Below are 27,205 nucleotides of genomic sequence, written 5' to 3' on the forward strand. Positions count from 1 at the left end.
AATATATACGTTCACTGTGATCTCTATAAATACTATAAACTTACATTTAGTTATCTGTTTTTTCCCCTTTATTTCATAAATTACAACCTCTTTGATAGACAACTGATTATTAGAAAAGATAATTTAACATTGATAGGTTATACCTTAAGACTTGAAATGCAAAAACGTAATTTCTCTGTTTTGTTTTTTAGAGTTCAGTTGTTGGAGGATTTGTTTCACATTATCTTCTAGAGAAATCTAGGATCTGTGTTCAAGGCAAAGAGGAAAGGAATTATCATATCTTTTATAGGTTGTGTGCCGGTGCTTCTGAAGATACTAGGGAAACACTTCATTTGAGCTCCCCAGATAATTTTCGGGTAGGTTGGATGAAAAGAAATTTCATACAATTTTTGCAAATTGAGTTGCCTTCTATTCTAAAACTTATTTCAGTGGATTTTGATGTCTAGTTGCATATAACTTACATTAAATTCAGTGTAATATGATAGAATGACTTTCGTACTAAGTAGATCTGTATTGAGATTTACTGCTGAGTTTATAACACTATAGGAGGAGGTACCTAATGGGATAGGTAAAAGGATAGATGCTAAACCCCTTAAACTCAATAAGAAGCTTATAATAGTTCTGTAATGCTAGCTTCAGTGTTACCTTTGACTTATTTGTAAAAAAAAGTTTGACCACTGAATTAATAAAGGACCCCTACGTGTCTTCCTTAATTCACAACAAATATTTATTCCTTACCCACTGGGTACCAGGCATTGTGCCAGAGTTAAAAAGATAAATGAGACACAGTTCCTGCTTCTGAGTAACTTAAATTGGTGGGAAACACACACACACACGCACACACACACACACACACAGTCTGACTGATATGTCAAATGATAAGTGAGAGAGATGCATAGGGTCCTAGTGATTTTGGAAAAACTTTACTGGAACAGTTGATGCTTGGTCAGAATCCTGAAGGATTTTCAAGTGTTAACTATAACTAGAGGGAGAAACATGCAGAGGTGTTCCTGGTAGATGCAAAAAGATGAACAAAGAAAGGCAGGAAATAGCTTAAGTGGTAGGACAGGAAGGGGTGGGAGGTGAGGCTAGAGAGTTTGGTCTTACTTCTGTGGTGAGTAAGGAGCTGATCGAAGGGCGTTAAGTAGAAAGTTGGATATCAGGTCTGTACTTACCTCTGGGTTTAATATGGAAGATAGCTTTAACAGGGTAGGGCAGGGGATGGATAGAAATTGCAGCCGTGGGTGAATGGGTTGGGAACCTGTGGCTTTAGGTGATGTAGCATTTACTCAGTGCCTGAATTTGTTTTAGCGATGGCAGGGTTACTGAGGAGGGGATGTGTGAAATAGGAGGAGGTAAAATTGACAGGACTTGGAGACTGATTTAGGTAAGGAGAAGGGGGAGTCTGGAATGATTTTCCAAAATACGATTAGGGTAACTGGATGGCTGTAAATACCATGTTGGGGCCAGATGGAAGATTGATGGCGTGTAGGTTGAGTCCAGTTTTGGAGCCTGTGGGTCATCTGAGTGGAGCCGTTTGGAAGACTCTTGGGTGGACTAAGATCAGGTCGGTGCTGCAGGGACAGGTTTGGGAGATGTCAGTACCCTGGTGGTAGTTAGAACTGTGACAGTGAGTAGTTGAGGTTGTCCAGAGAGATTGCATAATGTAGAAAAGCATGTGCCAGGATCCAGACTCTGGAGTTGAAGAGGATGGGCAATGAAGAGTTGCCCAGAAAGAAAACACAAGTGGAGTTGTGAGAGAAGTACAAGGAGATGAGGAGTGCCAAGGATCACAAGTCAGTATTGAGTTTCAGGAAGTGGTGACTGGGGGGTGGCTAGCGTAATGACAGATTCTCAGCTAGAAAGTAGTATCCCTGTGTGGGATATGGGAATCACAGGGTGCGGGTAGGAAATGCCATTTGTGTGAAGTTCTCGAGGCGATTCTCATAGTCCTCTTTGGCCAGAAGTCCTCCGTTTGAGAATCATGACACGCATTTATGCTTAATTATTGTTCTGTGTGTGAGTGTGTGTGTGTGTGTGTGTGTGTTTGCAACCGGCTTCTTCTTAATTTCGTCAATTTCTTTTAATGTATATTTGGAAATTTAAAAACTCTGTTGTTTTAAAATGCTTTATAACTGCATCTATTTATATAATTCTGAAATGTTTAACCTTTTCTAGAACTCACCAAGTTAATTGGAATTTGAAGTTAGTTGCCCACATTATCTTCATGACAGTAGAAGAGGCATTTCTCTACAATGATTTTTAGAAAAGGAATATAAATTAATATAAATCATATAAAATTTAATAATGATGATGTGGCTTTGTCAGCACTGAGTTAATGATAAAGTGATGTGACTATTCTTGTCTTAATATAGCATTTCTTTCTACCTGGGGGCTTGAGAACATAGTTTCTGTGTCTCAGAATGTACAGTCTTTCCTGGCACAAGGACAGCCATCCTAAGGGGGGCAGCCACTGTAATGCTTTATCAGGTCAGAGAGTTTCTTGTCTCTGTGGCATGAACTGGGAGAGTCCTTTTGGTGGTAAGAGGAAACTCGTGGAACAGCATTACCTTTCACCCCAAAACACCTGCCATCTTGGATATTCCTCTCAGGCAGGTGTACACACACCTCTGTATTCCTTCCCCCAAATGATTCTGCCTTAGAGTGACTTAAAAGTGTGTTGGTCATTTCAACAGGTTTTTCTCGGGTTTAGTTTAGGCCTCCAGTTATAACTCAGGGGTAAAGTTGTAAAGACAAAGGAGAAACTCTACAGCAGGGTGAACGCTTTCCCCCACGTTTTTTTGGTCACTATTCTATCCAAATTAGTATGTAAAGAATTGTAGAGATACATCTGTTTGAAAACACCCATATTAACTCCACATGTACTTTAGAAAATAAAAAGTTTAAAATGCTTGCATTATTCAAAAATTTGAAATATTTTTGCACATGTTCCATGGAAACATTCATTATAGTCATGCAAGAATCCTTGAATATAAATAAAGCTTGGATAGAATGAGAATGGGTGACAAGAATGTTTATAGCTTTCTAGTTACAGAAAAGTTAGAAGAAACAAGTATTTTTCTTAGGTTTTAATATTAAGTCCATCTGTCCAAATGCCAAGTATTTGATAAAACAGTTGGGGCGGGTGGATAAAACTCTTGCTAGCAAAGAAAACATTTGTTTTGGCTCTATATAGTTAAGCTACTATTATCCTACTAAATAAAAGAGCTCTGTTTTGAAATAGTCAATTGAAAACGCTTATCAGTATTATTCCCTCTCCCTTCTATTTTATTCTTTCCTCCAAGATTCTAGGCTACAAAGAAAAATTCATTGCATATTCTTTTTCTGGTTTTAACTGTATTTTAATATTTCACTGTAATGGGGGGAGATAAATGCATTGATCATCTAAAGTATTAATTTATCCCTAAATCATTCAAAATTTACTGTACATTTTTTCTTGGTATATAATATGTTATCAATATATTTAACCTTGGAATTGATGCCAGGGGACAGTGGAATCCTAGTGACCTGATTTAAGAAAAGCTGAGATGTTTAAAATATTTTCTCATCCTGTTCCCTGTGCATGTCCTTCCTGAACGACCCCCACCCCTTAAGTGGGGGTAAAAGATTCTCTTCAAGACCAGTATATTATTTTCTTCTCAGCTGCTTCCCTTATTCTGTGTTTTCAAAGCACTTAGCCTTTAAAGGCTTCTGGGCAGAAAAGTAAATCATTGAGATAAAAGCTGAAATGGTTATCTGAATACCTGTGAAGGTTCATAAAGCAAGTGTTGTAATTTATGTACAATTAGTGTTAACTGTCAGTCCGTATGAAAGGCATGTTTTGAAGGACTGATTGTAAAAATCAAACATTAAGAAACTCAAGAATATTATTTGTTAATTATTCAGATTTGAAATAGTACTCAAAATATTAAACCACAGTGTGGGTCCTTATTTGAGACTTTTTACATATTTAGTTCATATCTTATGAACTGTATTTTCAACAAGATTTAACCCTGAGAAGATTTAAAATTGCTACCTTTGAGATGTAAATTCGGGGCCTCAGACGTAAAACCGGGGTCACTGACGTAAATCTGGGGCTCGGACATGAATCCGGGGTGCAGACGCCTGTCAAGCCTAGGCGGAGTCCCTGGTGCCCTGGGCGGCGTGGGCGGCGTACATGGCCCAGTTCTGACCCCGAGGACACCAAGCCGCCCTGTGTGCCTCAGGCCACCACCCTGCCCCTCCGGTGACTCCAGGTCCCCATCACCATGCCCCAGCCAAGCAGTTCCAGGGATTTGGATGTCCGTGTCTTTGGAGGACCATGACTTCGCCTGCCACATGCTTGCAGGATCGTGGTTCCCAGGCCACAGGTTGGGCCTGAGCTCCTGGGGTGGGAACTCCGAGTTGAAACCGCTGGATTAACAGAGAACCTGAGACGCCAGGGAATATCAGTCGGAATGTGGCCTCCTGGAGGTCCTCATCTCAGCATCAAGACCCAGCTGTATCCAACTGCCTGCAAACTCCAGTGCTGGACGTCTCAGGCCATACAACCAGTAAGACAAGAATACAGCACCACCCATCAAAAAAAAAGTGAGGGGGCTTCCCTGGTGGCACAGTGGTTGAGAATCAGCCTACCGATGCAGGGGACACGGGTTCGTGCCCCAGTCCGGGAGGATCCCACGTGCCACAGAGCGGCTAGGCCCGTGAGCCATGGCCGCTGAGCCTGCGAGTCCCGAGCCTGTGCTCCGCAATGGGAGAGGCCACAACAGTGAGAGGCCCGCGTACCACACACACACACACAAAAGTGAAACACCAGAAACATATGTTACAGATGAAGGAGCAAAGTAAAAACCTACAAGACCAAATAAATGAAGATGAAATAGGCAACCTACCTGAAAATGAATTCAGAGTAATGATAGTAAAGATGATCCAAAATCTCGGAAATAGAATGGAGAAAATACAGAAAACATTTAACAAGGATCTAGAAGAGCTAAAGACCAAACAAACAGGTATGAACAACACAATTACTGAAATTAAAAATACTCTAGAAGGAATCAATAACAGAGTAACTGAGGCAGAAGAATGGATAAGTGAGCTGGAAGATAAAATGGTGGAAATAACAGCCAGGGAGCAGAATAAAGAAAAAAGAATCAAAAGCATTGAGCACAGTCTCAGAGACCTCTGGGACAACATTAAACACACCAACATTTGAATTATAGGGATCCCAGGAGAAGAAGAGAAAAACAAAGGGTCTGAGAAAATATTTGAAGAGATTATAGTCAAAAACTTCCCTAACATGGGAAACGAAACAGTCAATCAAGTCCAGGAAGCACAGAGAGTCCCATACAGGATAAATACAAGGAGAAACACACCAAGACACATATTAATCAAACTATCAAAAATTAAATATAAAGAAAAAATATTAAAAGCAGCAAGTGAAAAAGCAACAAATAACATACAAGGGAATCCCCATAAGGTTAACACCTGATCTTTCAGTAGAAACTCTGCAAGCTAGAAGGGAGTGGCAGGATATATTAGAAGTGATGAAAGGGAAGAACCTACAACCAAGATTACTCTACCTGACAAGGAGCTCATTATTCAGATTCGATGAAGAAATTAAAACCTTTACAGGTAAGCAAAAGTTAAGAGAATTCAGCACCACCAAACCAGCTTTACAAAAAATGCTAAAGGAACTTCTCTAGGCAGGAAACAAAAGAGAAGGAAAAGACCTATAAAAACAAACCCAGCCATGGAAGTTAATTTACAACTGTATAGATATTGAAAACTCTATAGAGATTTACCTAACTACAGAGGTACCTTTTCACACTTGAAGAAAAAATAAGTCATCTTTGGATTGTAAAGCTTTAGGCAATGGTCTTATATTTTCCCTGGAGAGGTTTATTTAAATTCCAACATATTAGAGTAGAAATTTTCAGAAAGATTATGATGAGTACAGAGAGTTGACTGCTTATTTTTTCTGTATGTAAGTACAGAAAATTCATTTTCTATATCCCTTGTCTACAAGACAGACTTTGTATTTGTAGGATATTTGACCTGGCTCTCATTATGTTGGTGTAAGTGTAAGAACTGAGACACAAGGGCACAACACACTTGTTATTAGCTATAAGGTAAATAAAAAGAAATCTGCTCTGATTCAGAAACCTCATGTGTACATTCAGGACAAAATAATAAAGACAAATAATAAAACTTCACATTCTGTCAAAAAATTTCTTGTGGAAATTTTCATTAAAATTTAATTATCCTGTAAAACAAGCAAACAAACAAAAAAACAAACCCAAAACTGTTAAGAAAACAGTAATAGGAACATACATATCAATAATTACCTTAAATATAAATGGATTAAATGCTCCAACCAAAAGACATAGACTGGCTGAATGGATACAAAAACAAGACCCGTACATATGCTGTCTACAAGACCCACTTCAGACCTAGGGACACATACAGACTGAAAGTGAGGGGTTGGAAAAAGATATTCCATGCAAATGGAAATCACAGGAAAGCTGGAGTAGCAATAGTCATATCAGACAAAATAGACTTTAAAGTAAAGAATGTTACAAGCGACAAGGAAGGACACTGAAATGATCAAGGGATCAATCCAAGAAGAAGAAATAACAATTATAAATATTTATGCACCCAACATAGGAACACCTCAATACATAAGGCAAATGCTAACACATAAAAGGGGAAATCAAAAGTAACACAATCATAGTAGGGGCTTTAACACCCCACTTTCACCAATGGTCAGATCATCCAAAATGAAAATTAATAAGGAAACACAAGCTTTAAATGACACATTAAACAAAATGGACTTAATTGATATTTATAGGACATTCCATCCAAAAACAACAGAATACACTTTCTTCTCAAGTGTTCATGGAACATTCTCCAGGATAGACCATATCTCTGGTCACAAATCAAGCCTTGGTAAATTTAAGAATACTGAAATTGTATCAAGTACCTTTTCCTACCACAACACTGTGAGACTAGATATCAATTACAGGAAAAGATCTGTAAAAAATACAAACACAGGGAGGCTAAACAATACACTACTTAATAACGAAGTGATCACTGAAGAAATCAAAGAGGAAATAAAAAAATACCTAGAAACAAATGACAATGAAAACACGACGACCCCAAACCTGTGGGATGTAGCAAAAGCAGTTCTAAGAGGGAAGTTTATAGCAATACAATCCTACCTCAAGAAACAGAAAAATCTCAAACACCTAACCTTACACCTAAAGCAATTAGAGCAAGAAGAACAAAAAACCCCAAAGTTAGCAGAAGGAAAGAAATCATAAAGATCAGATCAGAAGTAAATGAAAAAGAAATGAAGGAAACAGTAGCAAAGATCAGTAAAACTAAAAGCTGCTTCTTTGAGAAGATAAAATTGATAAACGATTAGCCAGACTCATCAAGAAAAAAAGGGAGAAGACTCAAATCAACAGAATTAGAAATGAAAAAGGAGAAGTAACAACTGACACTGCAGAAATACAAAGGATCATGAGAGATTACTACAAGCAACTCTATGCCAATAAAATGGACAACCTGGAAGAAATGGACAAATGCTTGAAAGGTACAACCTTCTGAGACTGAAACAGGAAGAAATAGAAAATATAAACAGACCAATCACAAGCACTGAAATTGAGACTGTGATTAAAAACCTGCTAACAAACAAAAGTCCAGGACCAGATGGCTGCAAAGGTGAATTCTGTCAAACATTTAGAGAAGAGCTAACACCTATCTTTCCCAAACTCTTCCAAAATATAGCAGAGGGAGGAACACTCCCAAACTCATTCTATGAGGCCACCATCACCCTGATACCAAAACCAGACAAAGATGTCACAAAAAAAGGAAGCTACAGGCCAGAATCTCTGTTGAACTTAGATGCAAAAATCCTCAACAGAATACTAGCCAACAGAATCCAACAGCACATTAAAAGGATCATACACCATGATAAAGTGGGGTTTATCCCAGGAATGCAAGGATTCTTCAATATATGCAAATCGGGCTTCCCTGGTGGCACAGTGGTTGAGAATCTGCCTGCTAGTGCAGGGGACACGGGTTCAAGCCCTGGTCTGGGAGGATCCCACATGCCGTGGAGCAACTGGGCCTGTGAGCCACAACTACTGAGCCTGCGCATCTGGAGCCTGTGCTCCACAACAGGAGAGGCCGCGATAGTGAGAGGCCCGCGCACCGCAATGAAGAGTGGCCCCTGCTTGCCACAACTAGAGAAAGCCCTCGCACAGAAATGAAGACCCAACACAGCAAAAATTAATTAATTAATTAATAAACTCCTACCCCCAACATCTTCTAAAGAAACAAACAAAAAAAAAACTTTTTTCTCTTCCTAGGAGCATACTAAAAATCACCCAATTTTGTAAAATACACCCTAGGGAACAATTACAAGATGGAATAGAGGTCTCCTTACCCATTAAAAAATATATATATATATATATATGCAAATCAATCAGTGTGATACACCATATTAACAAATCGAAAAATGAAAACCATATGATCATCTCAATAGATGCAGAAAAAGCTTTTGACAAAATTCAACACCCATGTATGATAAAAACTCTCCAGAAGGTAGGCATAGAGGGAACCTAACTCAACATAATAAAGGCCATATATGACCCAAAGTCAACATCATTCTCAGTGGTGAAAAACTGTAACCATTTCCTCTAAGACCAGGAACAAGACAAGGTTGCCCACTCTCACCACCATTATTCAACATAGTTTTGGAGGCTTTAGCCACGGCAATCAGAGAAGAAAAAGAAATAAAAAGGAATCCAAATCGGAAAAGAAGAAGTAAAACTGTCACTATTTGCAGATGACATGATACTATATATAGAGAATCCTAAAGATGCTACCAAAAAACTACTAGAGCTAATCAATGAATTTGGTAATGTAGCAGAATAAAAAGTTAATGCACAGAAATATCTTGCTTTCCTGTACACTAATGATGAAATATCTGAAAGAGAAATTAAGGAAACACTCCCATTTACCATTGCAACAAAAAGAATAAAATACCTAGGAATAAACCTACCTAGGGAGACAAAAGACCTGTATGCAGAAAACTATAAGACACTGCTGAAAGAAATTAAAGATGATACAAACAGAGGGAGAGATATACCATGTTCTTGGATTGGAAGAATCAACATTGTGAAAATAACTATACTACCCAAAGCAATCTACAGATTCACTGCAATCCCCATCAAACTACCAATGGCATTTTTCACAGAACTAGAACAAAAAATTGCACAATTTGTTTGGAATCACAAAAGACCCTGAATAGCCAAAGCAACCTTGAGAACGAAAAACGGAGCTGGAGGAATCAGGCTCCCCGACTTCAGATTATACTACAAAGCTACAGTAATGAAGACAGTATGGTACTGGCACAAAAACAGAAATATAGATCAATGGAACAGGATTGAAAGCCCAGAGATAAACCCATGCACATATGGTCACCTTATTTTTGATAAAGGAGGTAAGAATATACAGTGGAGAAAAGCCAGCCTCTTCAGTAAGTGGTGCTGGGAAAACTGGACAGCTACATGTAAAAGAATGAAATTAGAACACTTCCTAACACCATACACAAAAATAAACTCCAAATGGATTAAAGACCTAAATGTGAGACCAGACACTATAAAACTCTTAGAGGAAAACATAGGCAGAACGCTCTATGACATAAATCACAGCAAGATCCTTTTTGACCCACCTCCTAGAGAAATGGAAATAGAAACAAAAATAAACAAATGGGACCTAATGAAACTTAAAAGCTTTTGCACAGCAAAGGAAACCATAAAAAAGATGAAAAGACAATCCTCAGGGCCTCCCTGGTGGCGCAGTGGTTGAGAGTCCGCCTGCCGATGCAGGGGATGCGGGTTTGTTCCCCGGTCTGGGAGGATCCCATATGCCGCGGAGCGGCTGGGCCCGTGAGCCATGGCCGCTGAGCCTGTGCGTCCGGAGCCTGTGCTCCGCAACGGGAAAGGCCACAACAGTGAGAGGCCCGCATACGGAAAAAAAAAAAAAAAAAAAAAAAAAAAGACAATCCTCAGAATGGGAGAAAATATTTGCAAATGAAGCAACTGACAAAGGATTAATCTCCAAAATATACAAGCAGCTCATGCAGCTCAATATCAAAAAACAACCCAATCCAAAAATGGGTGGAAGACCCAAATAGACATTTCTCCAAAGAAGATACTGCAGATTGCCAACAAACACATGAAAGGATGCTCAACATCACTAATCATTAGAGAAATGCAAATCAAAACTACAATGAAGTATCACCTCACACCAGTCAGAATAGCCATCATCAAAAAATCTACAAACAATAAATCCTGGCGAGGGTGTGGAGAAAAGAGAACGCTTTGCACTGTTAGTGGGAATGTAAGTTGATACAGCCACTATGGAGAACAGTATGGAGGTTCCTTAAAAAACTAAAAATAGAACTACCATATGACCCAGCAATCCGACTACTGGGCATATACCCTGATAAAACCACAATTCAAAAAGAGTCATGTACCACAATGTTCATTGTATCAGTATTTATAAGAGCCAGTACATGGAAGCAAGCTAAGTGTCCATCGACAGATGAATGGATAAAGAAGATGTGACACATATATACAATGTAATATTACTCAGCCATAAAAAGAAACAAAATTGAGTTATTTGTAGTGAGGTGGATGGACCTAGAGTCTGTCATACAGAGTGAAGTAAGTCAGAAAGAGAAAAACAAATACCGTATGGTAACACATATATATGGAATCTAAAAAAAAAAAATGGTTCTGATGAACCTAGGGGCAGGACAAGAATAAAGACGCAGACATAGAGAATGGACTTGAGGACACGAGAGGAGGAAGAGTTAACTGGGAGGAAGTGAGAGAGTGGCATGGACATATATACACTACCAAATGTAAAATAGATAGCTAGTGAGAAGCAGCTGCATAGCACAGGGAGATCAGCTCTGTGCTTTGTGACCACTTAGAGAGGTGGGATAGGGAGGATGGGAGGGAGACACAAGAGGGAGGGGATATGGATATACACATATGCATATAGCTGATTCACTTAGTTACACAGCAGAAACTGACACAACACTGTAAAGCAATTATACTCCAATAAAGATGTTAAAAATGAATAAATAAACTGGAGATACATATTTTTAAAAAATTGCTACCTTTGAAAAATAGGAAAGCTTTATGGTATTGGTTTTTATGTTAATCATGTAATTTAATCTATTTTCAGGTTAGGATTTTCACCATCCCTGCTGTGATTAGTAGGAATGAAATGTTTATGATATATAGAAGTATTGATTTTTTTTTAATATATATTATTATCCTTTAAACCCACATTTGTTTATTTATTTATTTTTGGCTATGTTGGTTCTTCACTTCTGTGCGAGGGCTTTCTCTAGTTGTGGCAAGCGGGGGGTCACTCTTCATCGCGGTGCACGGGCCTCTCACTATCGAGGCCTCTTTTGTTGCTGGAGCACAGGCTCCAGATGCGCAGGCTCAGTAGCCGTGGCTCACGGGCCCAGTTGCTCCGCGGCATGTGGGATCTTCCCAGACCAGGGCCCGAACCCGTGTCCCCTGCATTAGCAGGCAGACTCTCAACCACTGCGCCACCAGGGAAGCCCAGAAGTATTGATTTTAATTGAGATATTAAATGATACTCAGGTTATGTTTAGAAATTCTTTAGAGTTAGCACTATTTGATAAGTTGTGTTTTCCTTTGTATTATTTTCCTGTGGATCTATTTGTTAATTATATTTTAAATTTCTTTGTCATAGTATTTAAACCGAGGCTGCACTAGATACTTTGCTAACAGAGAAACTGACAAACACATTTTGCAGAACCGAAGAAGTCCTGAGGTAAAGTAGCCTTTTAAAAAAAAATTATAATCTTTAATAGAAAAAAATTGTGCTGAAAGATGTATTCTATTTTTTATTTTGGAAACCAAGTAAGATCTCTTACTTTTAGGCTTATGCTTAAAAAACCTAAATACTCATCCACACCTCTTGCCGAGAACACCTCTTTTGGTATCTGCAGAAGCCACAGGTTCTGGGTCTTCTTGGTGAGACCTCTGCGCTGCTCTCCTCTTGTTATTTTCCTGGCATGAGGGCATCAGATTGCCTAAAAATCATCCTTTGCTGACGTTTTTGAAACTTACTTTCATATTACCCATTTGTGATTAAGTATAAAATATGTCCTTTATAATTTATTGTCTGTGTCAAGGCTGAAGTAAGCTTTGATGTAGACAATAAGTAGAGTGAGCATTCTTATGAACTAATGCTTATGTATTATTTAATATTTCTCTTTAAAATATCATGTTTCTGTAATATGAAAAGTTTTATGTATAGGTCTTACTAAATCATTGTTAAAACATCATGTTTCTGTAATATATTATGAAAAGTTTTATGTATAGGTCTTACTAAATCATTGTATTTCTAAGAGTAAGTAGATATAATTATACCATTAAGTATTATTTTAAAAACATTGTCCTTAATCTAAAAATCTACTGCAACCTTTATAAATTTTAATATGCATTGTTTAAGTAGTAAATGGGATTAAGTTATATCTACTCAGGGAGCTTAAATTATGAAATACTAAGGATTAATTATAGGGAATAGTTCATATTGTCTTTATTTTATTAAAAGATTTATATTTAAGTGAACAAGGTTTTATTATACTCAGTTTTTAATTCCCCTGCATTTGTGAGTCAGATGTTTTTGACTACCTTCAAAATGGTGAGGTGAATTATATCTTTAATGTATTCATAGAAAAGAACAGAAAGCAACTAAAAATTCCCATTAATTTGAATTCTAAGCAGATGAGTCTGCAGTTAATTTTTGTTTAAGTTGACATTTTATTTATCATTTTAGATACAGATGTCTGTAAACTTTATATTACATCCATGGTTGGAACTTTAAGAAGTGACATTAATATTTATTATGGTATCTTCCTTTGTTATGATAACCTATATTTTTATAAGGCATCATTGAAATATAGAAATTGTATTATTTCCACTAAGATAATGGGGACATTTCCTTGTGGGATACTGCAGCTATCCCAAAGGAAAAAATATATACATATCTAAATTTGATCTTTTACCATGGAAAAAACTGAGTGGAGAGGAAAGAAAACTGGATTTTACTCTCCAAAGAGTAGCATTCTTTGTGCTGTCTTAGGAAGAAAATGTACACTTTCTGATTTTAGAGTCAACATAGTTTGTTAGGAATCATATTCATATTACTGGGTTTATATATAAAAATGTATAAGTGAATAATGGATTTAATATGTTTAAATTACTTTTTATTGTCTTCTTTATCAGGAGGATGAGGTGATCATTTTGACTATTTAGAATCCTTTGCCTAGTTCCATTGGCATGTCTTTAAGCGGTGTGTTATTTTTAGGAAAATGCAGTATTTTTAGTCTGCCGTGATAGCAATATATTCACTGACATTTGATTAGAAACAGTTTTTAAATGAAGTAACGGTTCAATTGCAAGACTAAAAATTCTGCACGATACGTGCTTTGTTTTAAATTTGGCTGCATGTGATTGGTTTCTTTAAGAATAAAATTAAATTTCTTTGTCTAGACATTTTCCAGAAATTTTACACATGCATAATTAAACATTTTAAAGACTTGTGTGGAAAGGTAATTACAAATTTAGCTGGGAAGCAGTTGGCAACCTGGAGGAAAAAAAACATCTCCTAGGGGCGTCTTTAATGACCAGTTAATTCTGATGCTGTTACCTAATGTTTAATTTTACTTCTCATTCATTCTCAAGTTCTGGAAAATTGCTAGTCCAATCTTTCTGTGTCCAGTAATTTTTTTTCCCTCCTTCTAGTTTCTGCAGGGCTGACTTTTCTTCTTCCTTTTTCTGAGTTTGTTATAGGTTCTAGTAAATGAATACTTTAGATGCACATTCTTTTAGGAGAGAAAGCAAATTTTCTCTTCATTTTTTCGGAAATGTTTTCAGTCATTGCATAAATTCTTAGCATAAGCATAATGCTTACTAATACACTTTACCTCATATATACTAATACAGAAAGGTTTAAAAATTAATTCCCAGGCCGTGAACATTGTTGTTAGCCTGTCCACTGGTTACTGCTGTTGAATATTGGTGCAGTTGATGGCAGTTAACCTGAAGGAGTGTAATGCTAAGTGTCAGATTTAAATTTTTATTACAGTTTTTTAAAACCTCAGTTCTTTTTGACCTATGGTTTCATGTTGATTCATTTCAACCACTGATATTCCCTTCATTTTCACTCAATTTATATTTTTATATAATATCCTAGTTTTAGAGTTAAAATTGTAATTGGAAAACATCTCATTCCATTTTTGACTGAAATTTTTATTGAGATAGTTGCAGATTCACATGTCATTGAAAGAAATAACACATAAATCCTGGGTACACTTTGCCCAGTCATTCAGTTTTTGAATGTTTTGGAACACTAAAGTTTTATGATTGACACATTTTATTTTTGCATGTTATATAGTGAATAGACGTTGTGTAGTTTTGTTAGTATACTTAAATAATGAAAACCACAATTAATTGATGTCTTCTTGTTTTGTAGTATCTTAAGGCAGGTTCCTTGAAAGATCCTTTGTTAGATGACCATGGAGATTTTATTAGAATGTGCACAGCCATGAAAAAGATTGGTTTGGATGATGAAGAAAAGCTTGATCTGTTCCGGGTAGTAGCTGGTGTCCTGCACCTTGGAAATATTGATTTTGAGGAAGCCGGCAGCACTTCAGGTTTTTTTTTTTGTTTGTTTTCTTGTGGTCTTTTTGTTTTGCTTTATTTTAAAAAGGAGTAAATTTAGAAGTTTTGTCATTTAATTGTCTTATGAAAATTTACTCTGTGCGCAGGCTTGTTAATACCCTACATTTCTAGAATATACTGTATTATGTGATGAATCTTGCAACTGCTGGATGCTGCATTATTAGTTATTATGAGCTCTTTTTGAATAAATCAGTGATACTGATGAGGAATAAACTCGTCCTGTGAAGGATAAATAATCCTGACTACCAGGGTCATATTTGGTTAAATTTTTCAACTGATATTAATCTTTTCCAATAAGTGAACATAATAATTCTCTCTACCATCTTTTAAGGTATTTTGACATTTTTCTGGTTCATTGATCTAAACTTGGAATGGTTAATTAGGATAATTGAATACATGAAAGCCCATATACATTGTTACTGGGAAATGAAAACAGGTTAAACTTGATGCAGATTGAACAGATCATTTAAATGCCTGCACTATAGTAACTTTTCAACTGTATTGTTGCAGTCTCTACATAAATAGTAAGGCTTTTTATATGATCTTAAGTTTGATCCATGAATGCGGGAGTTGGCAGGCTGTGGCTCATGGTCAAATCTGACTAGCTGCCTGTTTTTGTAAATAAAGTATTGTTAGAACACAGCCACACACATTTATTTATGTCTTGCCTAGGCCAGCTTTCGTAGTGGCAGAGTTGGGGTTGTGACAGAGACTGGATGGCCAGCAAAGCCTAAAACCTCACTCTTTAGAGAAAAAGATTGTTGACTCCTGCATAAATACATTGTTTAAAAGAGTTTTAAAAAAATCAAAAGCATCATTTAATATAGTAGTCAATAATATGGGCTTTAGTGTCAGATCCCAGAAGCTCTCTAAGCCTTGGATTTTTCATTTGTAGAATAATGAAGAAATAATCCATGAGAAGTGTTTTCTCCTAGCAGTAGTTTGCATATAAGGAAAAGGGCACAAGAGGAAGGCAAAAGAACATTAAAAAAAATGCTACGTGCAAGACCCTTCATATACTGTATTTCATCATAAACATCATAATCATAATCTGAACTTAATAAAGATAATGAGGTAGAGGATATTATCTCCATTTTACAGAAGTAGGACCTGTGCAGAAGTTTAAGTAACATGGTCATCAGTGAAGTTGTAGGTGTGAGAGCCGGTTGTACCCATGTCTGACTAACTCCAGTACGGGTGATAACTGCCCCCATTGCCCCCGTCACTGAACCTTCTGAGCAGATGGAAGTCGACAGTCTGAGTGGCTTTCAGACTGAGTGTCCGCGGTGCTGTGACGTCAGAGTGTGGTGCGTAAGAGCACGTGGTCTTGGGCCAGGCTTTTCACCGTGTGTTACCTGCCTGTGTGACCTTGGGCCAGGAACTTAACCTCTCTGTGTCTCAGTTTTCCTCACCAGTAAACTAGGAATAATAAATAACAGGCCTTACCTCATGTTATAAAGAGGAATAAATGAGTTAAATATTTGTAGAATAATGTGAGTACTTATGTCTGGCATGTAGTAATCACTCTTAAGTGTTTTTTAATGAATAAGAAAAATAAAAATGCAGATTACTCCCAGATTAAAATAAAAGAAACAAAAAGAAAAACCAAGCAGAATCAGGTATGTTCTTAGTGTGCATTAAAATTGTTACTAGTTTTTTTTGAGGGATTTGAAAAGGTAATGAATGTTAGAATACACTTTCGTTTGCTCTGTAGCATCGTTATACCAAGGGAGCGTGTAGGAGTTCTAAGTAATATCCAAAAAAGTTTAGAAAAATTAATGCACAGTTTGGACATGTTGTTAGAAGTGATAGGTGGCATTTTCACACACCTCATGTTATTACCGTGTGGTAAACATGCAGATGTACACAGAGGATCATAAATGTGGCATGATCTAGTTAGTTGAAAAGCACTTAAGTGGTCAAAAGGCACATAGCAGATATTCACATTATCGTTTATTTTTCTTCTCAAACTTCCTTCTGTTGAAGGGAAAATGAGCAGAAAGCAGAGCAGATTGGAATGAGGCAATGAATCCAGAGAATTAATAAACTAGGCTATTTTTATTTTAATAGCTAAGATTTTATTATATTAATCTTCATCCTTTCTATAGATTCAGATGGTTTCTTTCTAATCAGAATTGATTTTTCCTGCCCTAGAGAGCTCAATTTTGGCATGACCTTGCAATTTGAAAAAGCTCTGGATACTCGTAATTATTTTATCAGAAAGTTTTATCAGAAAATTTATTCTTCAGTAAATGTTTAGACTACTATTTAAAAGTTTTTTCATGATGGAAATGCAAAGAATGCCTCTAGGGACTTCCTATGTTTTTAAAATTCCACATAACAAAAATATACATTATGGGGCTTCCCTGGTGGTGCAGTGGTTGAGAGTTGGCCTGCCGATGCAGGGGACACAGGTTCGTGCCCCGGTCAGGGAGGATCCCACATGCCGCGGGGCGGCTGGGCCCATGAGCCATGGCCGCTGAGCCTGCGCGTCTGGAGCCTGTGCTCCACAACAGGAGAGGCCACAACAGTGAGAGGCCCGCGTACCACAAAAAAAAAAAAAAAAAAAAAAAAAAAATTATTATAACAACTAAAGTAAAAACTGTTCAGAGAAGTTCTTTTTTGGAAGGGGAGTGACATGAAAAGCCTTGCGTTATTTCACAGTATTTTGCCCTTTTGAAACTTTTAAAATAAATCTTTTCTATGCTAGCCTTACATAATTCCTGGAAGTGTGTAAGAAACTTTGCAGAATAGTAAAAAAAAAAAAAAAGAAGTATTTAAATGAATTAATTATCGTTGGTCAACTTTTTGAGTTATATAATTTTAGATAATGTGTGTGTGTATAAACTAGAAATTAGTAGTAATCTTACTTTCATAGAATTAAAGGTTTAATATATCTTCTAAGTATTCCTCTCCCCTTATTCTTTTTTTCAGCTTTATTGAAATATAATTTATATTGAGTTGTGCAACAATCACTATATTCAGTTTTAGAATATTTTCATCTCTCCAGATACAAACCCCATACCCTTACCCCCCGCCCCATTTCCTCCCAAATCCCTAGCCTTTAGGCAACCACTGTTCTACTCTGTCTCTATCAATTTGCCTATCATGGGCATTTCATATAAATGGAATCATACAATATGTGCTCTCTGTGACTGGCTTCTTTCAGTTAGCATAATGTTTTCAAGGTTCATCCATGTTTTGACATGTGTCAGTACATCATTTCTTTTCATTGCTGAGTAATATTCCATTGAATGGATATACCACATTTTGTTTATCCATTTGTTATTTGGTGAACTTTTAGGCTGCTTCCACCTTTGGCTATTATGAATTATACTACCATAAACATTTGTGTGCAAGTTTTTGTGTGGACATACGGTTTCATTTCTCTTGGGTATATGCCTAGGAGTAGAATTGCTGAGTCATATGGTAATTCTATATTTAACCTTGTGAGGAATTGACTTTCAAAGTAACTGAAGGGCTTTACATTCTTACCACCCTAGTGCCTGCGAAGTGCTACCTCATTGTGGTTTTTATGTGCATTTTCCTGATGGCTCAACTGTATTGGCCATTTGTATATCTTTTTTTGAGAAATGACTACTTATGTTCTTTACTCACTTATTAATTAGATTGCCTTTTTATTATTGAGTGGTAAGAGTTCTTTAATATGTTCTAAATACAAGTTCCTTATCCAATGTATAATTTGCAAATATTTTCTCTCATTCTGCGGGTTGTGTTTTTCATTTTTGGATAATGTTCTTTGAAGCACAAAAGTTTTTCGTTTTTTTTTTTTTTTTTTTTTTTTTTTTGCGGTATGCGGGCCTCTCACTGTTGTGGCCTCCCCCGTTGCGGAGCACAGGCTCCGGATGCGCAGGCCCAGCGGCCATGGCTCACGGGCCCAGCCGCTCCGCGGCATATGGGATCCTCCCAGACCGGGGCACGAACCCGTATCCCCTGCATCGGCAGGCGGACTCTCAACCACTGCGCCACCAGGGAGGCCCAAGTTTTTCGTTTTGATGAAATCCAGTTTGTCTGTTTTTTCTTTTGTTGCTTATGGTGCCATATCTAGGAAGCCATTACCTGGTCCAAGATCACAAGGATTTATGTCTGTATTCTTCTAAGAGTTTAATAGTGTTACTCTTACCTTTAGGTCTTTTATTGATTTTGAGTTAATTTCTGTGTATGGTGTGAAGTAGGGGTCCAACTTCATTCTTTTACATGTGGATGTCCAGTTGCCCAGTGCCATTTGTTTGAAAAGCTGTTCTTTCCCCCAGTGAATTGTCTTGACAACCCCTTATTCATATAAGATCTCACGGTTTATTTCTCCTGAGAGCAGTCTGTTAAATAGTTTATTAATTTGTCATGATAAAATTCTCATTATGATTTCATACGTTCTTTGTAATTTTGAAATTAGTCTTCAAATGACTCATTTATAAGCACTAAACCATAAAAATGTTAATAAAATGTTTATTATTTTTAATATTAGTAGTAATAAGATAATAATTGGTACCTTCATAGAGTGCTTATTATGTACCAGGCACTATTCCAGGCATTTCACGTATATAACCTTATTAATCTTCATAACAACCTTATTAGGCTAATCTTCATAACAACCTTATTAGGCTAGTTATTATCCTCATTATATGGGTGAGGAAACTGAGTACAGAAAGAATAAGTAACTCGTTCAAGGTCACACAACTAGTAAGCTGTAGAGCCGTCACAGCCCTGAGTCTAAGCACTGTCGTATTCTGTCTTTCTAGAAAAAACTTTTTGAAGCAAGCTCCATAAATAGAAATCTATAGATATGATGTACAGGAAATAGCCGTGGCCGCCTCACCCTCGCCCTTTGTCCCCGAGCCTCACAAGCACATGCATGTGCACACACACAGCCCCACACACATAGACAAATGTCCACACCCACACTGACTTACTACAGTGCCTCACAACATCTACCACTGAAATGACTCCTTGATGTTTTCTGCAGTCGTATGATTTTAGTGATAAGGCACTCTGTTATTCCAGAGATTTATTTTAATACATTAACAAGGATTATAATCTATCATTAGTATATTTTGCTTGCAGGGTCATAAAAAATGAAACTGTGACAGGCTAAAATTGATGGGCTGAAAGGATTGTATCATGGGCCCCCCTGAGTGAGTGTCTCCCACTGACCTTGGCAGTGTGAGTGTCTGACAAGGGCGGGGAACAAGCGAGGTGAAATTAAAAGTCACAGCTAAGCCTTGTCTAGTCCATAGTTTTATGTAAGTGAAGTGTACTTCTAAGAAATGCATCTTGAAAATCTGGTTTACATAATGTTTATTAATTTCAAATTGAAATATGTGTTCATTAGGTGGCTGTAATCTGAAGAATAAATCTACTCAGTCATTGGAGTATTGTGCTGAATTACTGGGTTTGGATCAAGATGATCTTCGCGTAAGTTTAACTACAAGAGTCATGCTAACAACAGCAGGGGGCACCAAAGGAACAGTGATAAAGTAAGTTCCCTAACTCATGGCTCTGTAAAAATCCTGCCTTGTGGGGAAAAAAGCCAGGTCCTCTATCGCTTGCTGAATAAGGCAGGCAGTGAGTTCTAGTGACATATTTCAAAAAATTTTCAACAAATTAAAAAAAATAAGGTTACAAAGATCTTTTAGCCACTCAGAAAATTCGGTAACTCTTACTTTGGGAAATATTAGCGAAGTATGCTTAGCCTGATTCTTTGCTAAGTCAACTCCAAATTATTATTATGAAGAAAATCTCAGCGAGGAGGATGTATATTAGTGCCCTACAGTTGCGTGGTTCCTTGGAGAGATTTCTGGAACCCAAGGGAAGGCTGGTAAAAGCACAGGTGGGTGGTCCTCAGCAATCATGTCCTCCGTTTCCCCTGTGTTCCAAAGCAGTTCTTTTTCGTGTCTTAAGTATGGCGTGTCCACATAAGAGTCCCTTTAGGAAAGGGTTCTATTACAAGAAATATAAGTTGGAAAATCACTGTTTAGAAGAGATTCAAGTATTGGTCTGACCTGAATGACTTTTAAGGTTACTTCCAAATTTTGATAATTTTTTCTGGTATTCCCACAGGGCCTCACGCTTTATGACAGCATTTAGCACAGTGTTTGGAAATTCTTTCCTGTGGCAGCCTCTCTTCATCGGACTGTGTATATGTATCTGCAGCGTCTAACACTGTTATACCATGTAGTTATTTCTATGAAAGAGTAGAGTTGGACAGTTTGGATTTTAAGATGTAAACATTTTTTTCCCTCAACAGTGTTAACCAAGTTTCTGACCTTTAAAGTGGTCTTGAATTAAACACAGTTTCTTTTGCATTTGAGAAAGTCACATGGAAGATTATTGCTCTGAATAATTTTTTTATATATTCAGCATGTACAATGAGGTATAAATTAAGGTTAAAAAGATTTTTTGAGCCTAATGTTCTTTTACTCAGTGATCAATTTTTAATCTAATTGTCTTGTAGATAATTCTCTTGTATTCTACTTAGCCCCGTTTATCTGTCTCTATTCACGAATGATATTTTGTAACTATTTATTTTGTTCCTCACAGTGAATATGTACTTAGTTCTTGGGAATATGGCATTATTTCCACAACATATTACTATGAAGAATTTCTGTTGGTATGGTCTTCTTTTACAGGGTACCCCTGAAAGTGGAGCAAGCCAACAATGCCCGGGATGCCTTGGCAAAGACTGTCTACAGCCATCTTTTCGATCACGTGGTCAACAGAGTAAATCAGTGTTTTCCTTTTGAAACATCAGCCTATTTTATTGGAGTCCTAGATATTGCTGGATTTGGTAAGTATAGTTTTGTTTGTGAGTTTGTATCTGTTTGATATTTTCACACATATTTAAAATAAAATTTTAAAAACTTCTTTTCCCTTGTAATACCTTTTACTTGATGTATTTCCAGTTATATGTCCATACCACTATTTCATTTCATAATACGATTTAAGTAGGAAGCTAATGCTTCAAAAAAAAAAAAAAAAAAGGAAAGGAAAGACTCATGGATTTTGGTCACACTAATGCTTAAATTAAAACATGTTGATTGGGGCTTCCCTGGTGCCACAGTGGTTGAGAGTCCGCCTGCCGATGCAGGGGACACGGGTTCGTGCCCCAGTCTGGGAAGATCCCACATGCCACGGAGCGGCTGGGCCCGTGAGCCATGGCTGCTGAGCCTGCGCGTCCAGAGCCTGTGCTCCACAACGGGAGAGGCCACAACAGTGAGAGGCCCGCGTACCACAAAATTAAAAAAAAAAAAATGTTGATTGAAACTACTATAGGTAGAGATGTCTGTATACTCTCAAATGAATACAGCTGATAAAGGTGAAGTCTTGAGTGCTGCTGATAAAGAGAATTCAGTCATTAAAACCATTGGCTCCAGCCAATGGACCTGGGTACAGGTTGACCTAGCACACAAGCCAAACTTATTACTATGTGTAAAAATTCATCATTAGTGTTAGTTGTCAACAGGTAGCTATTTCCAATTAATTTCCACCAAATGAGTAAGCTATCAAGATAAATATTTGAGAACAACTGTGGACGTGTATAACCAGAAATGAAATGAGTCACTGATATCTGAATGTTGCTTTGTTCGGAATTACCGTAAAAACCTCAAAGTAAGTTTGACCGTTTTTTACATTGGACTTTATCAGTGCGGGCGTTCCCTCTGTGCAGAAGTGGTGTCCTTCGTAATTTGTTTGCCTTTGTCAAGGGAAGATATGAGTGTTTACATTTGGGAGGGGCAGAGTTTTGTTTTCGCTGTAATACATATTTTAAAATTTACAATAAAGCATTACCTTATGATCAAAGGTAGAGAAACACTCGTCACTGACTTAAGATTTCGTAATCTTCAGACATTTGTTTCCTGGTCTGCACCGTTTTAGCATAACACTCACATACACAGAGTCATAACATTTTAGAGCTACAGGGATCGTAGAAATAATGTAATACAATCCCTTGATTTTAGAAATGCATTAGTGTCCATAATATTTTTTCTAACTATAATTTTACAGATTATATAGAAAAATATATAGTACTTACATTTTAAGTCAATTTTCTTCTTTGATTTAGATTGCTTTAACACCTGTGCTTTAAAAATCTTTACAAGTGACTTATGTTTTACATCTTTTACTATATGACATGTATCTTATCTGACAAACACCTTTTTGTCAAGCGAAGGTATTTTTAATACTTAATTTTAATGCATATAAAAATTTAAGTCTTGAAATAAGAGCATTTGGGGAGTATGGAACAATTATATGTATATTTTTAACCTAATGTTAAATTAAACATTGATACAATAAAATTTTATCCTCAGTTAAATGTATTAATGTGAAGATCTGATGATGACTCTTGATTCTGGTTTTGTTTTCAGAGTACTTTGAACGTAACAGTTTTGAACAATTTTGCATCAACTATTGCAATGAAAAACTTCAACAGTTTTTTAATGAAAGGATTCTGAAGGAGGTAATTGCCATACAATTTAGATTTAAGAACCGCGTTAAGCTATTTTAAATTTCAAGGTACAGAGACATACTGCAGTTAGCCCAATGCATGGGGTGTGATGTAAGGTGGCCCAGGGAATCAGAGATGCCCAGTGCAGGTCCCAGTGGCACATCAGAAGTGTTAATGGTACAGCTGAGGCTTAGGGACCCAGTGAAAACTCTAATAGGCACCTCCTCAGAAGTGAACGTCTCTTTGCTTCTTACTAGTGACTTTTACTAGACTTGAAATTCTGCTTGTTTCTTTTCCTGATTCTGCTGTCTCTACTCCTGCCACAGCTAAACAGCAGTCTGCTCTCGGCCCTGACCTGGGCACCTCCCCCTATTCCTCTGTGTCTCTGCTTCTGTCCACTCTGCTACCTGCTCGCCCTCTCTCCGTATGGCAGGAAAGCCACCAGGCCAGGAGATTCCCTGGGGCCGCTGGCCTGGCCCACCTCCGGGCAGCTCTTTCCCTGCCAGGATACCTTGTGCACTGCCAGTGGCCTGTCAGTGGGGTGCTTTTATCTGGACACCATCTCTGGTCCAGTAAGGACTTCCTACCGCTGCTTGTAGTAGCTGACTGGTGGCCTACACTCACGGTCTCAAGTCTAGGAAAGTTCCTTTGTAACACCTCAGAGTGCACAGTGAGTAAAAGTAGCTTTGGATCAGTGGATCTGTGATTAGGCTAACCATTTTTTGCCTTGTATTTTGAATTCTCCACCTACTGATCCCCTTGTCTTTCCTTCCTTTGAGCCCTTGGAGATATGTCTTACTGAATGAAGAAAGCAGAGTTAAAGGGAACTCAGAATTAATCTGTTAATCTAGTGCAGCCCTTTGTTTTACAGAGGAAGAAACTGCAGAAGTTCAGTGACTCCTGCAGGTCTGAACCCTCCTTCCCGGTTGCTGGCTCACAGCACAGTTCCCTTCCTATTAACACTGCTGCGTTCTGAGTTCCCCACTGTCTCTGGACTTGAAATGTGAAATATCTTCTTTCCTGTTCCCATCCCATTCATCTTTCCCCCATTTTTACTGTGTTTTGTCTTTATGGGTTTCCTAGTACATTCCAACTTTTATACCTTATCTTATAATATCTTATATATTATACCAATTCTGGCATAAATAAAACAGGTTAAAACAAGTACCTGTCAGTTAAGATAGTTTCTCTGGAAAGTGTCATCTGGCAGCCTTAGTCCTTTCATTACTGTGTGAAGTTTTGCATGTATGCTTCTCACTTAATCAGCCTTAATTCTTCCCTTCCACACCAGCCCAGCAAGCTTTATGTAGAAACTACATGAAGAGGAGACAGTGCCTTGATTCATGTTTATTTTTATAATAATTCTTTAAAGTAAATGTGCGAATTTCAAATTCAGATTGAGTTCAAGGAGACAGTGCCTTAAAGAATGACAGGAACCTTTTCTAAATAGTACGCCTCGTGGGAGGAAATATTTAAACATTCAGGGGAAAAAAGGTTGAAATATACATCACCCTAAGCTCATTGCGTTGCTCGCTCATCTGTGATAAAATCCCTCCCTCCTCCTTTTTCTTTTTTTTTTTTAATTTTAAGAAGATACCAGAATTACATCCAGGAACTTAACTTTGATTTGTAAATTATTCTTCTAAATTATGTTTATTTTCCCCAATGATATACTCCTCATATATATCACTGTGTGGATATTAGAGCCCATTTGCAGTTAATTGCTCTTTCCTTGATGTTAGTGCTTGTCTATAAATGTTATAAATCTGCTTTACCTCTCTTTAGACGATGATTGAGGGCTATTGAAGATATATAGTAGGAGAGACAAATTCCATGTCAGCAGGCAGCTTGTTTGTTCAGCTGTTTTCTAAGCTTTTTAAAACTATCAAAGCAAGTTATGTTCCTTTGTGTATTCCAGGGGTAAACTGTGGCCTTCAGGACAAACCCAGCATGCCGCCTAATTTTACAAATGAAATTTTATTGGAAGACAGCCATGCTTCTTCCTTTACTGTTATCTGTGGCTGCTTTGGCCCTGCAGTGGCATGATTGCACCGTTGTGACAAAGACACTATGGCCCACAGCTGAAAATATTTACTATCTGGCCCTTCCAGAAAAGTTTGCTGATCCCTGGTCTATTCTGCTGGGAAGTTTGACTTTAGAATCGCTAAAAAATGTTTCAAAGCCCTGGTCTTGTCTTGGGTTTGAATGGTTATAAACAGATCCCTGTGTCTGTGCCTGGCTGCCCAGCGTATTTCGGGAAAAGCATGCTTATCTGCAGGAGGGAACATTTCCACATAATGTGAATCATGTTATGTTGGCCATGTAAGTTTTGATTTCGCCTTGCTTTAGGGGCAAGGGTTTTTCTTCCCTAATGTTTGGTAAGACTTCTCAGTCCCCGAATCAGCTGGTGTGAACCCTGTACACTGACTAATCAATAAATGTTATGATCGGATATGGCACAGTGAATCCATTTCCTATCACACAGTAGCTCCATATCTATGATTATGATTATTTCATTTTAGGAACAAGAACTCTATCAAAAGGAAGGTTTAGGTGTGAATGAAGTACATTACGTGGATAACCAGGACTGTATCGGTATGTATTTTTTTTTTTTTTTGCTCTACTTTTGGGAAATATGGGAAGATACAGTGAATGATTTCACTAGTAATTTTTCTGTGCTCTGCTGGTTATGGGACTTGAAATTGTGGCACTTGAGAGAGGTTTTACTTCTCTAGTACTGCTAGGAAGTTATTTTTCCTATGAAGGCATCGAATTCAGCTATACTGAAAGTTTTCGTAAAATTCCTTCTATCTACTGTGAGGGATATTTTCTTTCTTAAACAGTTAACGTGAATAAGTTAAGGAGGAAACAAAATTGCTTAAGCAGTGAAGGGATTTCTCATCTCGTGTGAGGAAGCCTGAGGCGTCTGCCAGGATTTGGCTTTGCGCCGTCTGCAGTTCTTTGTTTCTATTCTCTGCACCCGCACCCTCTGGCGGCAAGTTGGCATCACAGGTTCCACGTGTCCCATCCAGATAGCACCCTGCAGCAGGAGAACGGGGTCTCTGTTGTCCTGGTCTGTTTTTATCGGTAAAGAAGCCTTTCCCTGTCCCACCCAGGGAGTGCTCAGTCTGCCTTTTCTTTCCCACCCATCTCTGACATCAGCTGTGGGGCACGCCTTGCTTTGAAAATGGAATCTGACAGTTGAGTCAGTGACTCATGTGCTAGCTTTGGACAAGATAGTGTAATAGTCACAATAACAGGAACAATAATAATAACAGTCCTTTCCATTCGTGGCACTTCTCCAAGCACCTTCACATCCTACCTGGTCCACTCAGCGTATCCCTGCACACACATCCTTTCGCAGGGATACCCTGGCTGGAGCTCCTCCTCTTCCATTTCCCCTTCAGCCCACTTGGGTCGTGCATCTATCGGAGCACTCTCAGTTACAGCCCAGTTAGCGCGTCCCCCTCCACCTCCGTTAACTGCCCAAGGCGCATCACTCTCTGACCAGTGCAGTCAGAGAATCTTGATTTCGCTTCCTTGTCCTGCGGCTTTTAGAGTCCGTCTCATTTAGCACTGCTTACGTATGTAAGCAGCTTACATTTCATAGTTATTTTGGACAGGCAGGGAATTCAAAAACATGAATGGAAGGAGCGTAAATATGTGCTGTTACTGACGTTTTGCTGGAAAGTTTTTGAATCCATATCTATAAGCAGTTTCAAAAAGCTAAGCCTGCAAAAACGTCTGTAGTTTTACTTCAATTTGAATATAGTTGTCATGTGGGAGAGGAGGTATTTCTGGCTCTTTAGCCTCAGTCCTAACTTACAGATGGAACGGCTGTTATGTTAGTCGCTTTCTTTATGGAGTGGTTTTTCTAAAACCTATATTAAATATATGATGTTATTTTCTAATAAATTGCGGATGTGAAAAAATT

The 27,205-nt window shown here is 37.8% G+C and overlaps 1 protein-coding gene across 3 annotated transcripts in view; it reads left to right on the forward strand.

The window, feature by feature from the left end:
- MYO6 (myosin VI) overlaps positions 1-27,205 on the forward strand; it is a 144,685-nt gene that overhangs the window by 73,800 nt on the left and 43,680 nt on the right. For all 3 annotated transcript variants that reach the window (XR_014295118.1, XM_082633765.1, XM_082633766.1), the window contains exons 9-15: positions 192-356; positions 11,809-11,889; positions 14,599-14,779; positions 20,158-20,302; positions 21,455-21,612; positions 23,192-23,283; positions 25,794-25,866. Coding sequence is in view for 2 of the 3 variants with exons in the window: in XM_082633765.1 (XP_082489891.1) it covers positions 192-356; positions 11,809-11,889; positions 14,599-14,779; positions 20,158-20,302; positions 21,455-21,612; positions 23,192-23,283; positions 25,794-25,866 (895 nt within the window). In the remaining variant the exon portion in view is untranslated. The remainder of the gene's footprint in view (positions 1-191; positions 357-11,808; positions 11,890-14,598; positions 14,780-20,157; positions 20,303-21,454; positions 21,613-23,191; positions 23,284-25,793; positions 25,867-27,205) is intronic.

The sequence above is a fragment of the Mesoplodon mirus genome (genome assembly GCF_964341445.2).
Source record: "Mesoplodon mirus genome assembly, chromosome: 10".
In the NCBI taxonomy this organism is placed as follows: domain Eukaryota; kingdom Metazoa; phylum Chordata; class Mammalia; order Artiodactyla; family Ziphiidae; genus Mesoplodon; species Mesoplodon mirus.